At 44.1% G+C, this 21,584-nt stretch overlaps 1 protein-coding gene across 1 annotated transcript in view; it reads left to right on the top strand.

Annotated features, from left to right (window-relative positions):
* NF1 (neurofibromin 1) overlaps positions 1–21,584 on the top strand; it is a 585,707-nt gene that overhangs the window by 275,343 nt on the left and 288,780 nt on the right. Inside the window, exons 25-29 of the mRNA XM_082247714.1 lie at positions 10,061–10,242; positions 10,330–10,541; positions 10,663–10,824; positions 11,349–11,452; positions 11,777–11,912. Of these exons, the coding sequence (XP_082103840.1) occupies positions 10,061–10,242; positions 10,330–10,541; positions 10,663–10,824; positions 11,349–11,452; positions 11,777–11,912 (796 nt within the window). The remainder of the gene's footprint in view (positions 1–10,060; positions 10,243–10,329; positions 10,542–10,662; positions 10,825–11,348; positions 11,453–11,776; positions 11,913–21,584) is intronic.

Genomic DNA, 21,584 nt, shown 5'->3' with positions numbered 1-21,584 from the left:
ATGGTTAGCTTTCAGTTCTGTTCACTCTTTTTGCTTTACTTAAAAAATGTTACTCCATGTCTTTTTCTTGGCGCTTCAGAGCGTCTCCAAAGCCTCCATATAAGTCTGTCATAATACTCGCTAACAGAACCTGCAGGATTCCGGGAAAACCAATAAGCGAACTAGAAAGACCTCTTCAGTAGAAGTCGCTTCTAGTTCATGTGTATATTTTCTGGGAGTGTCTGGTGCAGACATCACATCTGGTGTGCAGCATGAAACAGCAGGAAGGTAACTAGGTTCAGAGTGGAGTAACTAGCAGATGACATGTGAGGTGCAATGTGCCAACACTTTAGCAGACGGTGAGCAGAGACTGGAGAGATAGGACTGAGTAGTGAAGGATCATCAGGGCTGGGGAAACTACAGCAGGAGAAACTAGCGAATGTCACACGTGGTGAGCAGCATAAGAGAAATATAGCAGGAGGTGAGCAGGGACTGGATAGTCAGGAGGATCAGCAAACTAGGGGAACAGCAGAGCTTGGGGTTTCTACTGAAGGGGAGATTAGCCAAGCTGGGGGGTTACTACTGATTGGGGGATCAGCCGAGCTGGGGAGTTACTACTGATTGGGGGATCAGCCAAGCTGGGGAGTTACTACTGATTGGGGGATCAGCCGAGCTGGGGAGCTACTACTGATTGGGGAATCAGCCGAGCTGGGGAGTTACTACTGATTGGGGGATCAGCCGAACTGGGGATTTACTACTGATTGGGGGATCAGCCGAGCTGGGTAGTTACTACTGATTAGGGGATCAGCCAAGCTGGGGAGTTACTACTGATTGGGGGATCAGCCGAGCTGGGGAGTTACTACTGATTGGGGGGATCAGCTGAGCTGGGGAGTTACTACTGAGTCAGGGATCTACTGCCCAAGGGTATTGTCGAGCTTGGGATTAATTGAACAGGGGTACTACTGTTAAAATCAACGCAGGTGTGAATGACCCCTTAAAAGTGGCCAATCTGGAGAGGGGGGCGGAGGCAAGCCACAGCTCCATGTCTGGATGGACACACGGAGCTGCGGCTTGGCTCGGTGCCCCCATAGCAAGCTGCTTGCTGTGGGGGCACTTGACAGGAGAAAAAGACCTGAGAAGAGGCGGATCCGGGCTGCCCTGTGCAAAAGCAACTGCACAGTGGAGGTAAGTATAATATGTTTGTTTTAAAAAAATAATAAAACAAGACTTTACAACACTTTAATGCATTCACTGCATTAAGGGAAAAAAATGTTTATGTAGCAGTATTGCCCCCTTACACCCACTTTTATTTACCTGAGTACTCTCGGTCCAGCTCTGTGCCCATCTGTAGCAGCTCTCTGACTTTGAAGAGTCAGCGCGAGCCATTGGCTTCTGCCGCTGTTTTTCAAATCCTGTAATGAGGAAACAGGGTGTAGGGCTGAGCCACACGGTGTCTGAGGCTTGGGAGTGAGGCTGCTGGTGTGCCCCTCATAGCAAGTGATTTGCTATGGGGGCACACCAAGAAGAGGAGCTGCCAGGATCTCTGGTGGGGGACCTGAGAAGAGGAGGATCGGGCCGTTCTATAGCACAGAGCAGTTTAGTATAAACCTGTTTTTTTAAAAAAACAAATGTGTTTACAATCACTTTAAATGTGTTCCGTTCAAAGGGTTGGTGGAGCAACAGTGTATAAATAATCTCCTTGTGCCCTGCTCCTAACATTTGAGCAAAAGTGATGTACCCATTAAAGGCACATTTAGCATCTACAACCCCAATTCAAAAAAGGTTGGGATGCTGTGTAAAACTGAATGCAATGATTTGAAAATCTCATAAACCCATATTTTAATCACAATAGAAAATAGAAAACATCAAATGTGTAAACTGAGAAAATATACTATTTAAAACGCTCTTTAAAGCGGTTGTAAACTCAAAGAACAAAAAAAAAAAACCTGCAAGACAAAGGCATAATGAGCTAGTATGCATCGCATACTAGCCCATTATGTGTAACTTACCTTAGAACGAACCCCGACACGGACCCCCGGACATCGCTGCGGGCGCTGCCATGATCCCTCGCCGTCTCTTCCGGGTTCGGCGGCTCCGCGCGGGGATTGGCTGGAAGAGACGGCTCCGGCGCGATGATTGGCCAGAGCCGTGATGACGTCACTCCTGCGCGTGCGCGCAGGAGTGACTTTCCGGCAAGCTCCCGGCAAATAGATTGAAGGTCCCCCCGGACCTTCAGAGTGCATGCACCGCTCGCGCGAGCGGCTGCATGCACTGTAAATATGTTATTTGTACCTACAGGTAAGCCTTATTATAGGCTTACCTGTAGGTAAAAGTGTCAAAAAGCGGGATACTACCGCTTTAAAGAATTCAAGTTCTGTCTTACTCGGTGTTCCCTCTAGTGGCTCATGGAAGCAACTTCTTCCTTATCTTAGCCAGATTTACAGAGAAATAAGGCCTTGATTGTAGCGAGGTGGTTGCACACATTTCTTTGGTACAGACTTCTAGTTAATTTGTTGTCATGACTGCAAGGACATCTAAAGGCATTGTTGAGCAGATTCTTGCTATATATAGGTATATTCATTCAGAATTGTGGTGTTTACAAAATGTTTATTGACATACAAGAAGAAAAGCAATTTACACAAAAAAGAGCAATAATATCTTTATTTTTTTTAAGCTACTCTTCCACCCTGTGGGATTTGTAATACTGGTCTTTATTTTCATATTCTTATTTTTTTTTCCTATCTAGCTAGTAGTTGTCAGCGTTTGTTAAGATGTAGATGCTTTATACTTGACATTTTGTGTTAGCTTATCCATCTTGTAAAAAATGTAAAATGTCAGTTATCAAAAAAAAAAAAAATTTTGAGCTGTCCCCTTAAGAAAAATCAAAACGGCCACCCAAATGCTAAAAAATATAAGGTGAGAAACACTTCTCAAGTGAAATCACAATAAACTGAGTAATCAGAAGTGAAGAAACATTCAATATTAAAACTAGAAATTTTCCATACATTTTGGGAATGCACAGAATATTAGTAGAGCATGTGTCTGAAGCTGACCAGATTTTGTTTGAGTCGGAGATATCAAGTGATTAACTTACAGTGGGTACCCCCCCCCCCCCCCCTTTAAAATGACATTTCTCTTTCGTTCATTGACGGACACAGCTCCAGATCTTCTTGACCATTGGGTTTTGCTGTCCACTATGGTAGCAAGACACTAGGCAAGACATTTTTTTCCCATGCCTATACGGCAGTCCCTGGGGGTATAATCCCACTTCCTGCTATAGGCACTTTTTTTTATCTCCCTACTCAGAAGGACCTAGTTCCTTGCTGGGATCTTTGGTCCTAACACTTTTTTTCTTTTTTTAAACTGATTTTTTTTTCCTATTATTTTTTTCTTTTCCTGTGAGAACTACAATCAACTGCCGGACTGGGCGACACACTGGATATTCTAGATCCTTGCGGTCTCCCCAGTCAGGCCAGTGAGCAGGTCCCGATCTCAGCTCCTCGCTAGGTAAGCCGTCACATAGCCCCACTGTACAGGGGCCGGCGAGCTAAACGTCTTGCGAGGACGCTCAGACCTGGTTACGGCCTGTCGCAGCATACCTCTGGCCCGCAGTGACCCCTATTCCAAGATGGTGCGGTGGTCTGCCTGGAGTGGTGTCCACCCGGTTTCCATTGTGTGTGAGTAGTGTCCCCCCCCCCCCCCTTCACTGGTGGCCTGTGGGGGTGGACTTGGGTCCCTTTCTGGGATGGTCTGACCCCCTGAGTTCCTGTCCTCCCCGCAGAGTGGCCCCCTCTTTTATCGGGGTCCCGCTGTGGACCACCCCCTATTTGTCCACACCTAGCTCCTCCCTCCTCCCCCCCCCCCCCCCAGGGGTGTGCATACAGTCCAAACTGTTTTGGGGATGAGAACGGGTTATGGGAGCCAGGAGGGGGGGGGGGGCGCACGGTCACCAGCTGCTACATACGCAGTTTTTGGGGGGGGGGGGGGAGTGAGGGTCCTGGTAGGGGCTCCTGCAGGGCCCCCCTTCTGGCCCGTTCAATTCTGGGGGTCCTGGGAGCCAAGTGGAGCCGCCATTTTGCCGTGGATGGCTTCTGTATCGATCGGCGGCCATGTTTGTGTAGTCCGGTGGCCATTTCCTTGAAGTTTCCCATTGAATATAGCGGTGGCCATGTTTTTAGAGCCCTCTAGTGTTAACTCTGGCGCTTCCTCTTTCTCTATGATCGCTGCACAGCGTGCAGCTGAACGCTCTGTTCTTTACCTGGGTCGGTGTGGTGAGTCCTTGTGGGGTTAAAATGGCTCTTCCTCTTCTCTACTATAGTAGCAACTTGGTGGGCTGGGACCTGTGGTGCCGCTTGTGCAGTGGTGGGAATTTTTTAGCAGCATTTTTTTCCCTTTGCTAAGGTAGTCCCTGGGTTATCCATGGAGCATGTTTCACCACCTGATGCACTCTGAGAGGCTGCGGGGCCCTCCGGGGCTCAGTCTTCTCTGCTATGACGTATTTCTGGTCCCCCCCGCCTTTGCCTACATCCTCTGCCCCTCAGATTCTGAGGTTGATTTGTCCACCATGGCCGCAAATTTCCCTACTGCAGTGGTGTCCAAACTTTTTTCAAAGGGGGCCAGATTTGATGAAGTGAACATGCGTGAGGGCCAACCATTTTGCCTGACATTTGAACCATTAAAATGAAATACACGCGCACACACACACGCACATATTTATATATTAATATAGGAAATAATAAGCATCAGTACTTTATGAATAAAATCACACTTACTGAAACAGGCAGTAGGATTGTAGAAGTGACACCTCCTCGGTCAGCTCCATACACACATCACACACACACACACACACACACATCACACACATCACACACATCACACACACAGAAACAGGCAGTAGGATTGTAGAAGTGACATCTCCTCGGTCAACTCCACAGGATCCTTGGTCGGCAACTACAGGTGGCTGTGTGCGGTGAAGGAGAGAAGGCATTCTGCACTCCCGCACAGTCGTGGGCGACGCCGGGCACATAGAGCCGAGCGGGGGGCGGAGCGGGACTCGGGAGCAGACGAGCTGCCGAGGGAGGCCAGAGGCCCCGAGCCATCGCATCGGCATCGAGGCGGGATGTGAGGAGGCATTGAAAAAAGGCATTGACAAAAGTCAGCAGTGTCTCAGGGGGCCGTATAAAACTAAAGGACGGGCAGCAACTTACCGGACTTTGGACATGACTGCCCTACTGGGTCTGCGTTCACGCACCCTGAGTGCTCTGATAGTGGGGATGATTCCTCTTCCACTACAGCTGCCCACGAAAAGGCGCTAGTGGATGCACTGATTGTAGCAATGCGGGAAACTGTAAAACTGGAGGACACTGCTGCGGCGTCGGGGGAGCCAGTACGTTTCGGTACCCGCAAATCCTATAAGGCGACAAAGGTTGGAAGGTGTTCTTTTGAAAAGTCCCTGTTAAAAAAAAAAAAAAAAAAAGCAGACAGTGCCATCTGTACTGGACTCCCAAGGTTTCCAGGTTAAATAAAGCCACCCTTCTTCTGGTGGAGGACTTTGCGTCTTTTAAAGACCCTTTGACAAGAGAGCTGAGTCTCTCGTCCGACATCTTTTTACCATGGCCGGTTCCATCTCTGGAAGATTGTTAACCGTAACTTTGGTCTCCCAGGCCTTAACGGAATGGGCAAAACTTTTACGCCAGGATTTGGTGGGGGGGAACAGATTTCTCCTAACCTTAAGGAGCTGGCGGACCAGTGGGTCCAGGGGTTGCAGTTCATCTGTGATTCCGCTCTGGATGTGGCTCCTTTTAGTCTGCAGGGTATCTGTAACAGCTCTGACTCTGAGGAACATGATTTGGCTCAAACATTGGTCTGTGGACCAGGCTTCCAAGAAGGTCCTGTCTGATCTCCCCTTTTATTAGGAGATAGCCTGTTTGAAGCTTCTTTGGATAAGATAATTAAGGGTCCTACAGGGGGGAAGAGCACTCTTCTCCCACAGGCTCCCAGGAGCAAAGCGGCTCGCCGCAAACGTGGCCCCTTTCTTCTCGGCTTACAAGCGGCCCTTTCATTCTTCAGGATCTAAGGACAAAGGATCAAAATCCCCTCGGGAGGTTCTAAGAGGCCCTAGTCTAGTAAGCCGAGAGTGGTTCCCTTCAGACCTGCAGACCATCACGCTTCTGCCTGCATGGGCGCCCTCACACGTATCTGGGGTGGGGGTGGGGGGGCATCTTCATTTTTTTCCAGACCCGTGGACCTCCTTTATTCAAGACAGGTGGGTTCACGAGCTAATCCTGTCTGGTTACTTTTTTCGTCTCCGGCAAGATTCTTCCCTTCCAACCTGCGTTTGTCCCCAGATCGCCTGCCGGTCTCCTCAGGGCGGTGCAAGATTTACTTCTACAAGGGGTCATTTGTACCGGTTTCTGTTTCAGAAATTTTTATGGGTTTTACTCAAACCTGTTTACTGTTCCCAGGAAGGAGGGAAGGGTTAGTCCGATCTTGGACCTCTAGGTCCTGAACCGCTTTGTGCGAGTACAAAAATTTCCGGATAGAGTCCATTCGCATGGTAGTGGCATCCCTTCATCAAGGTGATCTTCTGGCCTCCATAGATATCAAGGACGCTTACCTTCATATCCTAATATATGTCTGGCATCAGCGTTTTCTTTGCTTTGTCATGAGCGAGGAGCATTATCAGTTTGTGGCATTATCCTTTGGTCTAGCCACAGCTCCTCGGGTGTTCACAAAAGTGTTGGCCCCGGTGTTAGCATTGTTGCGCTGGCGGGGGATTGCGGTACTGGGGTACCTGGACTATTTCCTTCTGCGAGCAGTCTCCTACTGTCTCCTACTTTCTTGAGTCCCGGCTGTGTCAGTGGCTTCTGGCACTTCCTGAAGCTGTGACGCCGACAGGACACCAGGAAGTGCCAGACGCCACTGACACAGCCGGAACCCAGGGCTGTCTACACCTCTCCTGCCTCCCCTGCAGCGGATCGGATGACTTGCTGTAAAGCCTGCTTTCCTATCACTCATGTGAGTGCATTACTTTTTATGCCAATAAAGGATTGTTTAATACTCAGGTTGGCGCTGCTCTATTCTTTTTTTGCCTTCACCATGCTTGCCAGATGGTGTCAGGCACTCCTCCAGCATCTGTTCACTTGTTCTGCATCTCACAAATGTTCTTCTGTGTCATCCAAACACCTCAAACTTAGATTTGTCTGTCCATAACACTTTTTTCCAATCTAACCTCTGTCCAATGTCTGTGTTCTTTTGCCCATCTTACTCGTTTCCTTTTATTGGCCAGTCTCAGATATGGCTTTTTCTTTGCCACTCTGCCTAGAAGGCCAGCATTCTGGAGTTGCCTCTTCACTGTGGATGTTGAGACTGGCGTTTTGTGGGTACCATTTAATGAAGCTGCCAGTTAAAGAGCTGTGAGGCGTCTATTTCTCAAACTAGAGACTCTAATGTATTTGTCCTCTTGCTTAGTTGTGCCCCGGGGCCTCCCACTTTCTATTCTGATTAGAGCCCATTTGTGCTGTTCTCTGAAGGAAGTAGTACACACCGTTTGTAGGATATCTTCAGTCTTGGCAACTTCTCGCATGGAATAGCCTTCATTTTGCAGAACAAGAATAGACTATCGAGTTTCATAAGAATGTTCTCTTTTTCTGGCCATTTTGAGAATAAATTTGAACCCACAAATGCTGATGCTTCAGATACTCACGTAGCTCAAAGGAGGCTGGTTTTATAGCTTCTCTAATCAGCCCAACAGTTTCAGCTGTGCTAACATAAATGCACAAGGATTTTGTAATCATCAATTAGCCTTTTAACTAGAGGTCGACCGGTTATCGGCAAAGCCGATATATCGAGGGGCGATATACACTTTTCCCGATATATCGGAATCGGCCCCGGAGGTTACCCATATTGACAATATTTCGGGAAAGTGCATGTACCGGAGTGATGCCTGCAGCTAGAGGCATCACCCTGGTACCGGCGTCCATAGCCTACGGTTCGGCTGTCTTGTAATGACAACCAATGTGGCTGAGAAGCCGCTTTGCTGTCATAAGGAGCGGGAGGGAACGTTCCCCCACTCCCGCCGACTTCCATGGCTCGCCCGGGTCTCCCGTCCTACTGGGAAACCAGGGCAACCAGCCTGCACCGCTGCTGACGACCCTATCAAACCTGCATTCGGCTCTGATCGAGTCTCCATGCAAAAACCTGGAAGTGATGTCATGAGTGACATCACTTCCGGGTACTGTCTGGCGCCAGATTCAAAAACATGAAAGCATTCAAAACAGCCAAATTTGGTGTTTTGAATGCTTTTAAGTGCAAAGGAGGGGTTTGGGGTCCTTTAGACCCCCAGACCCCTCCACAAAAGTACCGGTCAAAAAAAAAAAGTTAAATGTACAAAAATATCGGCCGATACTGATATGCATTGGCCAAAATATCGGTATCGGCAACGAAAAACCGATATCGGTCGATCACTACTTTTAACATGATTAGCTAACACAATGTACCATTAGAACACAGGAGTGATGATTGCTGGAAATGGGCCTCTGTACTCCTATGTAGATATTCCATTAAAAATCAGCTGTTTCTAGCTAGAATAGTCATTTACTACAAACCACATAACCTAACAATGTCTAGACTGTATTTCTGTTTAATTTTATCTTCATTGAAAAAGTAATTTTCTTTAAAAAATAAGGACATTTCTAAGTGACCCCAAACTTTTTAATGGTAGTGTATGTTCTCCTGACACTGCTTGTTACAAACTGAAGTCCTATAGCAGGAAGTGATGATATAACCTTGGGGGCCGGGGGGTACAGGGGGCAGATGAGGGCACCTACGCAGGGGGAAAAACATGAGGGGGAGGAAGGACACAGGAGGGGCCTACCATCCCCAGGGAGGGCCCACGACCACCCCAGCAAAAAAGGAGGGGGGGACACTACCCACCATACCACGGTCACCAGGCGGGCACTGCTCCCAGCAGTCCACTGTACCATCTTGGAAAAGGGGTGCTGTGGCCTAAGGTACACTTCGACTGATCGGGATTTCTGTCCTGACCATGGCTATACGACCTTGCTGGGTATTTCACTCGCCGGCCAGCCCCCGTCCAGTGGGACTATGTTGCGGCCAACCTAGCGAGGAGCTAATAGTTGGGTCGCGCTCGCAGGCCAGACTGGGAAGGCCATAAGGATCTAGAATATCCAGTGCATCACCCAGTCTGGCTGTTGATTGTAGTTCACACAGAAACCAAGATAATAAAGAAAAAGTAAAAAATTCCATTTAGAAAAGAAAAAAAAAAATGCCAGGACCGCAGATCCCAGCAGAGAGCCAGGTCCTTACTCCTGACTAGGCAGAAAAAACTGAAGTGCTATAGCCGGAAGTGATGGTATACCCTCTGGGACTGCTCCAGGGGTGTAACCAAAAAGGTTTCTGCCTAATCCTACTCCTGAAGAGAGCAGCATAAAGCCCAGTGGTCTGAAGACATGGAGCTGTGTCTGTCAGTGAGCCTCAGAGAAAAGGATTTTATAGTAAGACAAAAGTCCAGTTTTTATCTTGTAAACAACAAATGTCAGAAAAAGGCTTGGTCCTTAAGTGGTTAAGCAAAAGTGATCTAGAGCCATGCATTGTTCAGAGCTGGGCCGTATACAAAAGAGAGATCAGACTGCTCAAATGTGGGGAGTTTTTACATCTAATTTCAAAAGGGATTGAGATGACGAGGCAAAGTGGTAAATCTTGACGTTTTCCGAATGGGGAAGTTTCCAGTGCTCCTATAAATATGTAAAGGAATTGACACCATCTAAAGAAAAAAGATTGTGTATGTACTAGGTATCTCTAGTGGACCATTTTTGACATTTTGATTGCGCAAATCCTGCCAAACCAAATAATCATAACAGGATCACCAGGTAGTTAAAGGCTGGTTTTCTTTTAAAATATCTAACCTAATTTATTTAAACTAAAAGCTGAAAAATATAGCCTAGGTGATTAAATAAACTATTATTGCAGACCTTGATTAGAGGCCCAAATCAACACGATCATCCTGGTTTTAAGGGTTGACTATATGTTGGTCTTACGCACCTTGATCTCTTTTGTTTAGGTATTTCACACTGTTCATGAACCTGCTGAATGATTGCAGTGAGGTTGAAGATGATGGCACACAGACGGGTGGCAGGAAGAGAGGAATGTCTCGGCGCCTGGCTTCCTTAAGGCACTGTACAGTGTTAGCTATGTCAAATCTTCTGAATGCCAATGTGGATAGTGGCCTTATGCACTCAATAGGCAAGTAGCTATGGCTGGTTGTTTATCCTTTACCATAAAGGTAAACTTTTAGATACACATTTTTATCTTTGCATGTTTTGATCCTAGGTCTTGGTTACCATAAGGACCTACAGACAAGAGCTACATTTATGGAAGTCCTTACAAAAATTCTGCAACAGGGAACAGAGTTTGACACATTAGCTGAGACAGTTCTAGCTGATCGCTTTGAAAGGCTGGTGGAATTGGTCACCATGATGGGAGACCAAGGAGAATTGCCTATTGCCATGGCTCTAGCCAATGTGGTTCCTTGCTCACAGTGGGTCAGTTGTATTGTTTTTCAAATGTAATGGAGCAACCGAAGGGTGTTTTTAATGGTGACAAAACTGTTTTATTTATCTCTAAATATTCCTAAATGTGATTAGATTTTATTTTTCTGCTTAGGATGAGCTTGCACGAGTCCTTGTGACGCTCTTTGATTCCCGACATCTACTGTATCAGCTTCTGTGGAACATGTTTTCCAAGGAAGTTGAGCTAGCGGACTCCATGCAGACACTTTTCAGAGGAAACAGCTTGGCTAGTAAAATCATGACATTTTGTTTCAAGGTTTGTATTTCCAGTAATAACAGATTGTGCAATCCTTGTATTGAATGCAATTTTATGTTTGATTTGTTTTTTTTTTTACACCTTTTGTGATATTTATTTTAAAGCTGCCATCAGAAGTGAAGGGAAACCTCTTCAACGGGCGTACAGATATAAAAACCTGCAAAATGCTGTAGCTACTCTTCACTCCAAAACACATCCTAAACTTAAAAAAAATGACTTTGCTAGAGTTTGTCAGGCACTGTAACTATTAAGTTAAATTTGCTATATTTGTTAAAAATCAAACATGTAGACATGTAAAAATGCCAAGCCTAATTATTTCTAGGAAAACACATTTGTGTGGTATTTAGCTTGTAAAGGCTGCTGGTTTTACTATCTCTCAAATGCCATATTCTAAATCTATGGCAATTAGGCTGCCTCTCTCAGTTGAGAATCTCTGCTTCCATCAAATTTCAGATATAGACATTTTGGTTTCCAACCGATTTCAAAACTGTTTTTGTTCCAATGGTTTCCTATATTGCTTTTAGGTATATGGGGCCACGTATCTTCAGAAACTTTTAGAACCACTATTGAAACTGATCATAACATCTCCTGAATGGCAACATGTCAGTTTTGAAGTGGACTCTTCAAGGTTTGCATTTATTTCATCTTTTCACCAAATGCTTTGATATTACTCTTTACCAGTGTGACAAGTTAAATACAGTATATATTACAAAGCGTACAGGGTCAAAACATTTGAATATATGCAGTTATTTGTCATGTAGCCTTTAACATTAAATTAGTATCACCCTATACCTTTACATATCTGACTCACTGCTTACTACTTTCATACTAAACTTGTTTCCATTTTTCATAGCATTACTTTTCAAATACTTTAAAATATTTTATTTGCCCTTTCAACTGATTTAACATGGCTTGGTGTTTCTCTGTTGGGATTTTAATTATGTCTTTGAAGGTTGGATGGAGTTGAAAGTCTTGAAGAAAACCAGCGGTGTCTACTGCAGATGACTGAGAAGTTCTTTCATGCCATTATAAGCTCCACCCATGAATTCCCTACTCAGCTACGCAGTGTGTGCCATTGTCTGTACCAGGTATGCTGAACAGTAAATAGCTGCTTTATTTTACAAGAAGCAGTTACTGACACTAACCCACTTTTCTTTGTGTGAATACCCTGACATTTTCTCTTATGATACAGTTGCTTTAATTTTTAAACTCCAGAATAACTATAAAGAAATTGTTACCGCTCTAGGTGTCAGCACTCCAAATTCGCCTCCACCTCACAAGCTGGTGCTGGCTCTGCAATGCAAGTAGGGAAATGAAGATGCTCTGGATGGCCGCACTCCAATGCAAACACCTTTATTGACGTGGTAAATTCATACAGCATAAAAGCATTGGAGACACTGTTACAGCAAACAGCTAACGCGTTTCACACCCTACACTGGTGCGTAATCATAGCTCATGATTAAGCACCAGTGTAGGGTGTGAAACGCGTTAGCTGTTTGCTGTAACAGTGTCTCCCATGCTTTTATGCTGTATGAATTTACCATATCAATAAAGGTGTTTGCGTTGGAGTGCAGCCATCCAGAACGTCTTAATTTCCCTCCAGAATAACTATACAGGCTTTGATGGAAACCCCATTGAATGATGTGCAAGTGGGCCATGAATATATATTTGCACACTTTGCTTCAATTCTCCAGTTTAAAGACCTGTAACAAGCAATTTTCTTTTAAGAATGAACTACAGTTCAGCCTGAATTTTTCACCTGATAGTAGGCCACCAGCTTGTTAAGCTGCAACCGTAAAATTCCCCGCCCCACACCCACATGCACCGAAGGGATGGGATGCTGGTGACATCATAAACCTAATATAGCTCACCCTTATTCTGTATCCATCTCTGAGGGGTTCAGCTAATGGTGTTGCCAGCATGAACCCAGTTTCATAAAAATTCATATAGCAGTCCTGCTTTTAACTTGATATATTCTGCTTTATGCTACTGTAATACAATTGCAAAAACTTTGGGTATGCTACTTTACTGCTTCTACTGTATTTGTTTTTTAAACTCTAAAATAAAAGTAAACTCAAGTACAATAGAAGCAGTAAAGTAATTTATCTTCAGGCTCGGTTCACACTGATGCGATGCGGGAAGGCTGCGAATTCGCAGCCTGTTCCCGCATTCCACACGCACCCCCGGCAGTTCACACTGCCATATGCGATACGCTGGGGGTGTCAATGTAATCTTAACGACACCCCCAGTTTGATCGCATATCGCAGTACGATCGTGCGGTTCGCACAGGATCGGATCGCACAAGTGTGAACCGCTGTGCGATCCGATCCTGATGCGGCAGCAAAAATGCCTCCTGTGCGTGTTTGCTGCGGGTGCAATGCGAATTTAGCCATACAAACTGTATGGCTAAACTCGCACCGCACAGCTGATCGCATGTCATGTCGGAGCAGTGCGCTCCGACATGACATGCGAACCCCGCACACGCAGTAGTGTGAACCGGGGCTAAAGCTATTGTAATGATGTCTTGATTAATGTGTCCCTTTAGCCTAAACCACAATATATCCAGTTTTAAAGGCAAGCCTACCTAATGTTTTGTGGAAACAAACTGAGGTAAGTGTTGACCAAACCAACAGCTGACCCATCAGATAGGTGGGTAGAAAAGTGCTTGCTGCAGGTCTTTAAACTGGTAGGTTGGTGCAATAAGCTGTGCATGTTTCATGTCCCTACTCTGCTGCACATCATTCAGTGGAACTTTGGAATGTCTTTGTCTAATTGCTGAAACTATTACTAGTTGTGAGCCTTACAAACTGCTGTGCCTAATACTGCTCAAAAATGCTGAGCTCTGTTTTATGGCAGTGACAACTTATTGTTCTGGATAGGAGACTTGGTGGAACAAGTATTAATACAGCATTAAATGTTGGTAGAATGATTGCTGCATCTAGGAAAAGGGACCTTTGTTTTGTGCAGGTTATGGAACTCTTAGTTGGAGCATCCTATTATGTTTTGTTGACTCAAAGCAGATTTATTTATACTGCTGTTAACACTTTAAGCTTCTTGCAAAGCACAAGAATGGACAGAACACATTAATGAATACTGGAATGTGCTGTATATACTGTGTGCACATAACTCTACAAACCTGGAAATGTATTCATGTCCATATGTGTAAGAGTCAGGCCAATAGCTGAAACAATCGTTTTCAGAATCCGTTGTATTGTGCAAATACCGTACATCTGATTCTGAAAACTATTGTGTCCTTGTTTTATCCTTGGTGTAATGTGAAACTGATACCCAGACTGCGCTGTCTGTTCACCATAATTAGACCCACAATCTTCATGGCGACATTTCTCTCTTTTCCACATTGATCTACATGATTATTGCTTAGGTTTTCTGTAAATGTTTTTTTTTTTTTTTTTTACATTTTTACATTGAATGTCTATTATAATTTTACAGCTTATTTTTGGTAAGATAATTTAAAAGTGTGCAAAACTGAATGGTTTTACATACACCCTGCAGTTGCTTCGCAAAATTTACCAGCCTAACTATGGCTTTGGCTAAGTATTTTTGTTCTATCCTTTTTATCAACCAAGGTTTTACCAATCGGCGTACTTGTAAAACATAGCTGTGTAGGTGAATTTGTATAGAGAATGCATATCCATTCACTTATACAGGCTATTTTCATGCAGCTCAGCGCTTGTAGAAAAAAATAAATGGCTCTTCACACTGAACCTGGCTGAGCACTTAAGTGAGTTGGCCCTAAAAGAGTGTTAACTGAAGTTTGAAAAAACATTCATCATTGCATTCATTCAGTCCCACACTACTCTTTTATGCTTTTTGTGGGCTAATCAAGCACATATTTCTTTCTAGTGGTTTCCTTATGTAGATACTTAAGATTTAAAATGTTAAATGTTTATCTGTCACATTGTTTAAAGAGGAATTGCAGGTATGTTATATTTTTATATAGCTACATTGGTCCATCTGGGATGCCCCTGGAAGCTGGAAATTATAGAATTAGATAATTTTTCCAGTGATTTGCATTTACTTCCATCTCCCATGCTGAGTGGCTGGCCTGATGCCGTACAAACCCAGGTCGGCTGCTCTACATGGGCTTTGCATTATCTGAATGAATGCAAAGTGTTCTCTGGACTAGGTGAAATGCGTTATGTCACTCCTACTGTAGGAACTGTAGAATGTTTAGTTTTTTAAAACATAGACTGCATTATTTTGAATGAGAGAATGTCTTCAAGGAGAACTTCTGCTGCTTCCTAGTGTTTTTTAATTAAAATCTATTCCAGGTTAACAAAAACATTTCTGCTTTGTCTTTAAATGCTAAAGACTAAAGAATTGGGGGGGATGATTCCATAAGGCTCTATCTTTATGATCTACTTGATCCCTGAGTTTACAACTAAATTGTATAAATTGTGTAACTATAAATTGTACAGCTGAAGGGGCACAGAATGTGTGCCAGGGGTAATTGTGGCAAGCGTAAACAAATGTTAAAAGAAGTTTTAGTCACTGAACCAGACTGAGTATGCAAGTAAGGAGTTGTAACTGTATTTTGTCTTGGCTTGCTGCAAGCTTGCATCTGGTTAGTGACTCGGGTTAGGAAAGCATTAACCAGCAAATAGCAAATTCCGTAGGTCATAAATTGCAGTTGTATTTCTGCTTTACTAGTTATAAAGTGTTAAGCAGATTGGCAATGCTTGTGTATTTTAAGGATTTATTTTTTTTTCCTCACCATGTCATCTAAGTAAAACACACTTCAAGCCCAACCTCTTTTTTTAGTGTATGTATCCTGTGTCTGGCAAATCAGAGAGAGGTCAAAGCCTCTGTCAGATTCTGATTTCTATATCCCCCTTGAAAAAATGCCGCCATTATGCTTTACGTACACAGGAGGTGTAGCTCAGATTGCAACTTAACGCCGGACTCCAGCCATTCTGTTTTCTTTATTGTTCATCGACCACTTGCCATCTATAGGCCATCTAACACAGCATGGACTTCAAGTAGTTTAGGTAAGCCCCTGCCCCCTATTTTTCCTCATTTGGACTGCTTTTGGATGTCCTAGTTGTGTCCCACACCTTCTTTTTTTTTTTTTTTTATAAACTACTCCTTATCGTGTCTCCTATTTAATTTTTAGAAACAAATTTTACGGTAAGTATAATAATCCTGTTTAGATTTGGACAGAGTTGTAGGCTTGAAGTGAGATTTCCCCTCCCTCTCTGTGGAAATGGAAGTAATGATGAACAAAAAATAAAAAAAAAGCTACAAGTCCCGACTGTCACTGCAGCAGATAGACTTGTAGTTCTCAATGGACCACAGGTGCGCTGAGAAGTGCACTTGTAGTTCATTGACGCTTCCTGCACCTCAGTAACTAAAAGCATATACAGAGGTATGTGAAGAGAGCTGTAAATGGTGTCTGCAGCAGCCTAACATTGTACCCGCAGTCTACTGATTGTAGGTGCAATACTTTGCAGGATCCTGTGTAACAAAAATATTGCACATTTTTTTTACCTGCAAAACATGCATGTATTTTTTCTTAAAGCTGAGCTAAACCTTTAAATCCTAGCGTAGAACTGCCTTTGTTTAAAAGCAGTGTGATCTACTTTTCCACATTTCATTGATATATGATCCTGTTTCTAGGAGTTGGCTGAAGCTTTGGTTTTGCTGACCATGCAGAAAATCACACTTCCGAAGAGACAACATGGGAATTTATACTGGTTCTTTTGTGATGAATTTTACATGAATTGTCTATGCTACAGTGTCATCCTTCCTGTAATTTATACTCCATTCATTTGATCTGACACTGAGTGCAGCCAGTAAAAAGCCTGTTAAAGTAATTAGCCGTGACTCTATTTTTTTTTAGGTTATAGAAATTTGGTCTACTATTAGCTTTGATAATTGTATGATCTGTATCTTTTTTTTTTTTTTTTTGTTCCTTGTTTACCTCCACATTCAAAACCTTCTGATTTTTTTGAAAAATGGCTCAAGTATGCCTCTTTCCCCTCATTTTCTCGTGCAAAAAAAAAAAAAGATTTGTTTTGAAATTACTTTTTGTGAATTTGGCATCATTTTGGTGAATTTGGCAAGATTTTGGTGAATTTGGCATCATTTATAAATGGACTCCCCATTGTGCGTCTTCAGGAATATAGCAAACAGGTTGTCTGATATAAAGGCTTTAGTGGTCACGTAAAAAAAAAAAATTGTGAAAGTAAATTTACAATTTAAAATGTGATTTATGCTATCAGTAGCATGGTTTATTTTATTGCTCCTGTTTTGGATTTACATTAACAAAAAAAAAATAGATTTTTATCAGACATTGTGATCTCTTTGAATATAATATATTGCAAACATTTATGGCATTAATATGCTTGACTTGTTAAATGTAAGCTACTGAAAACCTAAAACAACAATCTTATATTTTACTGTAGCCTATTAAGAAATCTGATTTTTGGGCTCCCAATTGGTGTGGAAATCTGTTGGTTTGAATTTTACTTTTTTTTTCTTTTTAATAAACTAACAGAAAAACAGAAAAAAAATTGAAATTTTGTTTGCACTAGACCAAACCAGTGGTCGCCAACCTTTCGGACCTCACAGAACACTAAACTCACAATTTTAAATCCCACAGACCACGAACATGAATTTTACATGCCTTATACACACAATGCTCCTGGTATTGACTGTGAGCGCGCATTGAGAACCATACTGGAAACCACATTGTGCGGTTTACATACGCTACAATATTGATTTGTGGCAGAACCCCTGGGACCGCCACCATTTTTTCACCATGTGAACTATCAGTGGTCTGTGGTCTAAGGACCACTGGTTGGCGACCACTTCTTTAAACTGCTAAACTGTGCCCAGTTGCCAGTGCTTTTTTAAGTACTGACATTTTTCTTAATGTTAAAGTGGTTCCTAAACCCTTTCACATACCCAGTAAAGTGACTAGCCTCAGATGATACACGGAGATTAAACAAATCATCCTCTAATAGTGGTACCTGTTTATATGCTGCCTTCTAAAGCACACGTTTTACACTTGCAGAGGTAGGGGTCAAGGATCTGATGTCACAAACTGCATAGCATAGAACAGAGAGAAGAGCTTAATCTGAGACCTGACACCCCACTAAATAGTCTAGTAGGAAAACATGCACAGTGCACAGCTTAGACTAGTAACCGCTTTCCGACTGTATAACTACTGTATGGTGACAAAGCAGCTCTGTTGTGCAGGATCATGTAACTAGTATGTGATCCTGCACTTCCAGGTTTGGGGCGCGTGCACAGGCCACCGCTGGCCCGCTGTCGCTGGGATTTTACACTGCGGGAGCTGGTTGACAGGTAGGCACGGTCTTTGTCGGCCAGCACCCACCGATGCTTCTATATGTAAACAAAGCAGATTGCTGTTCTGTCAAACCAGAAGGCATGGTTCCTGTGTCTCTGCAAACAGGGACATGCATTCATGCCTTCACCTAGTTCAAGCATCTCCCCGACAGCAGTTAAACACCAGCTAGGCACACAGTTAACTCTTTGATCACTCCTGATGTTAACCCCCTTCCCAGCCAGTGTCAGCACACATTTTTTAGCACTGGTCCCCAAATTGCAGGCCTGCTGATCTCCGCAATTACTAGTAAAAAAATAATAAAAATATCCCCTAGTTTGTTGACGCAATAAAGTTTGTGCAAACCTATTAATAGACGCTTATTGAATTTTTTTTTTACCAAAAATATGTAGCAGAATACATATTGGCCTAACTTTATGAAGAAATTAGATTTTTACAGTTTTTTTAAATTTATTGGATATGTTTTGGAACAAAGTAAAATGTTGTTTTCCCCCAAAATTTTCAATCTTTTTTTTGTTTGTAGCGCAAAAAATAACCGCAGATGTAATCAAATACCACCAAAAGAAAAGAAAGCTATTTGTGGGGAATAAAAACAGATTTTCTCTTTCGTTCATTGACGGACACAGCTCCATACCTTCTTTGACCCTTGGTTATGCTGCTCTCCTTATGAGTAGGAAACTAGGCAGAAAATAATTTACTACGCCTTTAGGGCAGTCCCAGGGGGTATACTCCCACTTCCTGCTATAGGACTTCAGTTTTTTTCTGCCTTGTCAGGAGTAAGGACCTAGCTCCCTGCTGGGATCTTTGGTCCTAGCATTTTTTCCTCTTTAAACTAAACTTTTTTTTCTTTTTTCTGTCTACAATCAAGTCTATTCCAGTGAGAACTACAATCAACTGCGGGACTGGGTAAAGCACTGGATATCCTAGGTCCTTACTGTCTCCCCTGTCTGGCCAGCGAGTGTGTGCAGACCACGGCTCCAGGCTGGGTTCGCCGTGACATAGCCCCACTGGAGGGGGGCTGGGCTGCGAGTGAAACCCCTCACGAGGACGCACACGACCTGGTCACGCCCTGGGTCGCAGTGTACCTCTGGCCTGTAGCACCCCCCCATTCCAAGATTGGGAGGATGTCTGCCTGGTCCCAAGGTGTGGTGAGTAGCTTCCCCCCTCCCCTCTGGGACGGCCACGAGCAGCCCTTTCGTCCCGTGGGATCACAGGACAAAGGTTTTAAATCCTCCCGTGTGTTCTCGGGAGGTTCCAAAAGACCCGGGTTGGTAAATCAAAAGCGGGCTTCGCTGGCCCTGCAGACAAGTCTTCTCTGCCTGAAGGGACGCCCTCACCCATATATGGGGTTGGGGGGGGGGGGGGAACGTCTTTGCTTCTTTCCGGACCCCTGGACCTTCTTCATTCAAGACAATGGGCCCACCAGTTGATCTGGTTCGGTTACAAGATAGTTTCGGTCCTTGCCTATGGTTAGGTTCTTTCCTTCCAGCCTGCGCCTATCCCCGGATCGGCTACAGGGCCTTCTCGGGGCGGTTCAGGATTTGCTTTTGCAAGGAGTCATTGTACCAGTTCTAGAGTCAGAACATTTTCAGGGGTTTTATTCAAACCTGTTTACGGTCCCCAGGAAGGAGGGCAAGGTCCATCCAATCTTGGATCTCAAGGCCCTGAATCACTTTGTGCGGGTTAAAAAATTCAGAATGGAGTCTGTTCGCACAGTAGTGGCATCCCTTCATCAAGGGGATTTTCTTGCCTCTATCAATATTAAGGACGTTTACCTTCATATTCCAATTGATGTCAGGCATCAGCGTTTTCTTCGCTTTGCCTTAAATGAGGAGCACTATCAATTTGTGGCATTACCCTTTGTTCTCGCCTCAGCTCCTCGGGTTCTCACAAAGGTGTTGGCCCTGCTGTTAGCTTTGCTCTGGCAGAGGGGGATTGTGGTACTGGGGTACCTGAACATACTCCTTCTGCAAGCAGAGTGTCCGTCTGTCCTATAGGACGATTTGGACATCACTCTGCGAACCCTGCAAGAGTTTTCAAAAATCACCTCTGACTCGATCCAACAAATTGGATTACCTGGGCCTGACTTTGGATTCAGCCTCGGCTCGGGCATTTCTTCCAGAAACAAAACTGCTGGGTCATATTTCAGCTTTAGCAATTTTTTTTCCAACGTCCGTTGGCCACGAATAACCTAGTTCATATCTTTGTGCAGGGGGTTCGCCAACTGGCCCCTCCGGTAAGGTCCCTGGTGCCTCCGTGGGATCTTAATCTGGTACTGTCGGTTCTTCAAAAACCGCCTTTTAAAAAATTTGTGAACTTCCTCTGCTTACTCTTGGGAGCGATTACTTCTGCACACAGGGTCTCAGAGCTGGCTGCTTTGTCCTGTCTGTCACCTTACCTGGTGGTTCACAGGGTCAAAGTGGTACTACGTCCCTGCCAATCATTCCTTCCTAAGGTCGTCTTGGGGTTCCACTTAAATTAAGTCATTGTGTTGCCTTATGTCCTAAGCCAAAACATCCAAAAGAAATTGCCTTGCATTCCCTGGATGTGGTTCGGGCCATCAGGGTGTACCTTGCGGCGACTGAGTCGATTTACAAATCGGATTTCTTGTTTGTCCTTACAGATGGTTCTCGTAAGGGGCAGGCTGCATCTGCTGCAACCATTTCCAGCTGGATCAGGCAGACGGTGGTGCAGGACTATTCTATCAAGGGTCAGTTTCCTCCTTTCCCTGTTTAGGCACATTCTACAAGGGTGCTTAGTGCCTCCTGGGCCTTCCATCATTAGGTGTCAGTGGTCCCAGGTTTGCAAGGCGGCCACCTCGTCGTCTGTACACACATTCACAAAGTTTTACAAGGTGGATGTACTAGCATAGCGTTTGGCCGCAACATTTTTCAGGCTGCTGTTGCAGAGGCTCCTGCCTCTTCAGGGGTGTATTTTTTCCTGCTAGGTGAACTCCAGTTGATTCTGGGTTGAGCTCCTGGTTGGCTAAGTTTAGACTTTTTGGAAAATTTTTATTTCGGTGTGTTTTCTCATCCCTCATGTTGACACTGCTTTGGGATGTCCCTAGGGTCAAAGAAGATATAGAGCTGTGTCCGTCAATGAACAAAAGAGAAAACTGGATTTTTCTTACCGTAAAATCCTTTTTTCTGATGTTCATTGGCGGACACAGCACCCACCTCTTTGTTGAGTTGGTTTATGCATTCTTCTGACACTGCTTGTTACAAAACTGAAGTCCTATAGCAGGAAGTGGGAGTAATACCCCCTGGAACTGCCCTATAGGCGTAGTCAATTATTTTCCGCCTAGTGTTCTACTCTAAGGAGAGCAGCATAACCAAGGGTCAAAGAAGATATGGAGCTGTGTCCATCAATGAACATCAGAGAAAAGGATTTTACGGTAAGACAAAAATCCATTTTTTTTTTTTTGGGTACA

Source organism: Pelophylax lessonae, assembly GCF_965119305.1.
Source record: "Pelophylax lessonae genome assembly, chromosome: 2".
Classification (NCBI taxonomy): Eukaryota; Metazoa; Chordata; class Amphibia; order Anura; family Ranidae; genus Pelophylax; species Pelophylax lessonae.
The sequence above is the reverse complement of the archived record's forward strand: the minus strand, read 5'-3'. Positions and strand labels throughout refer to the sequence as shown.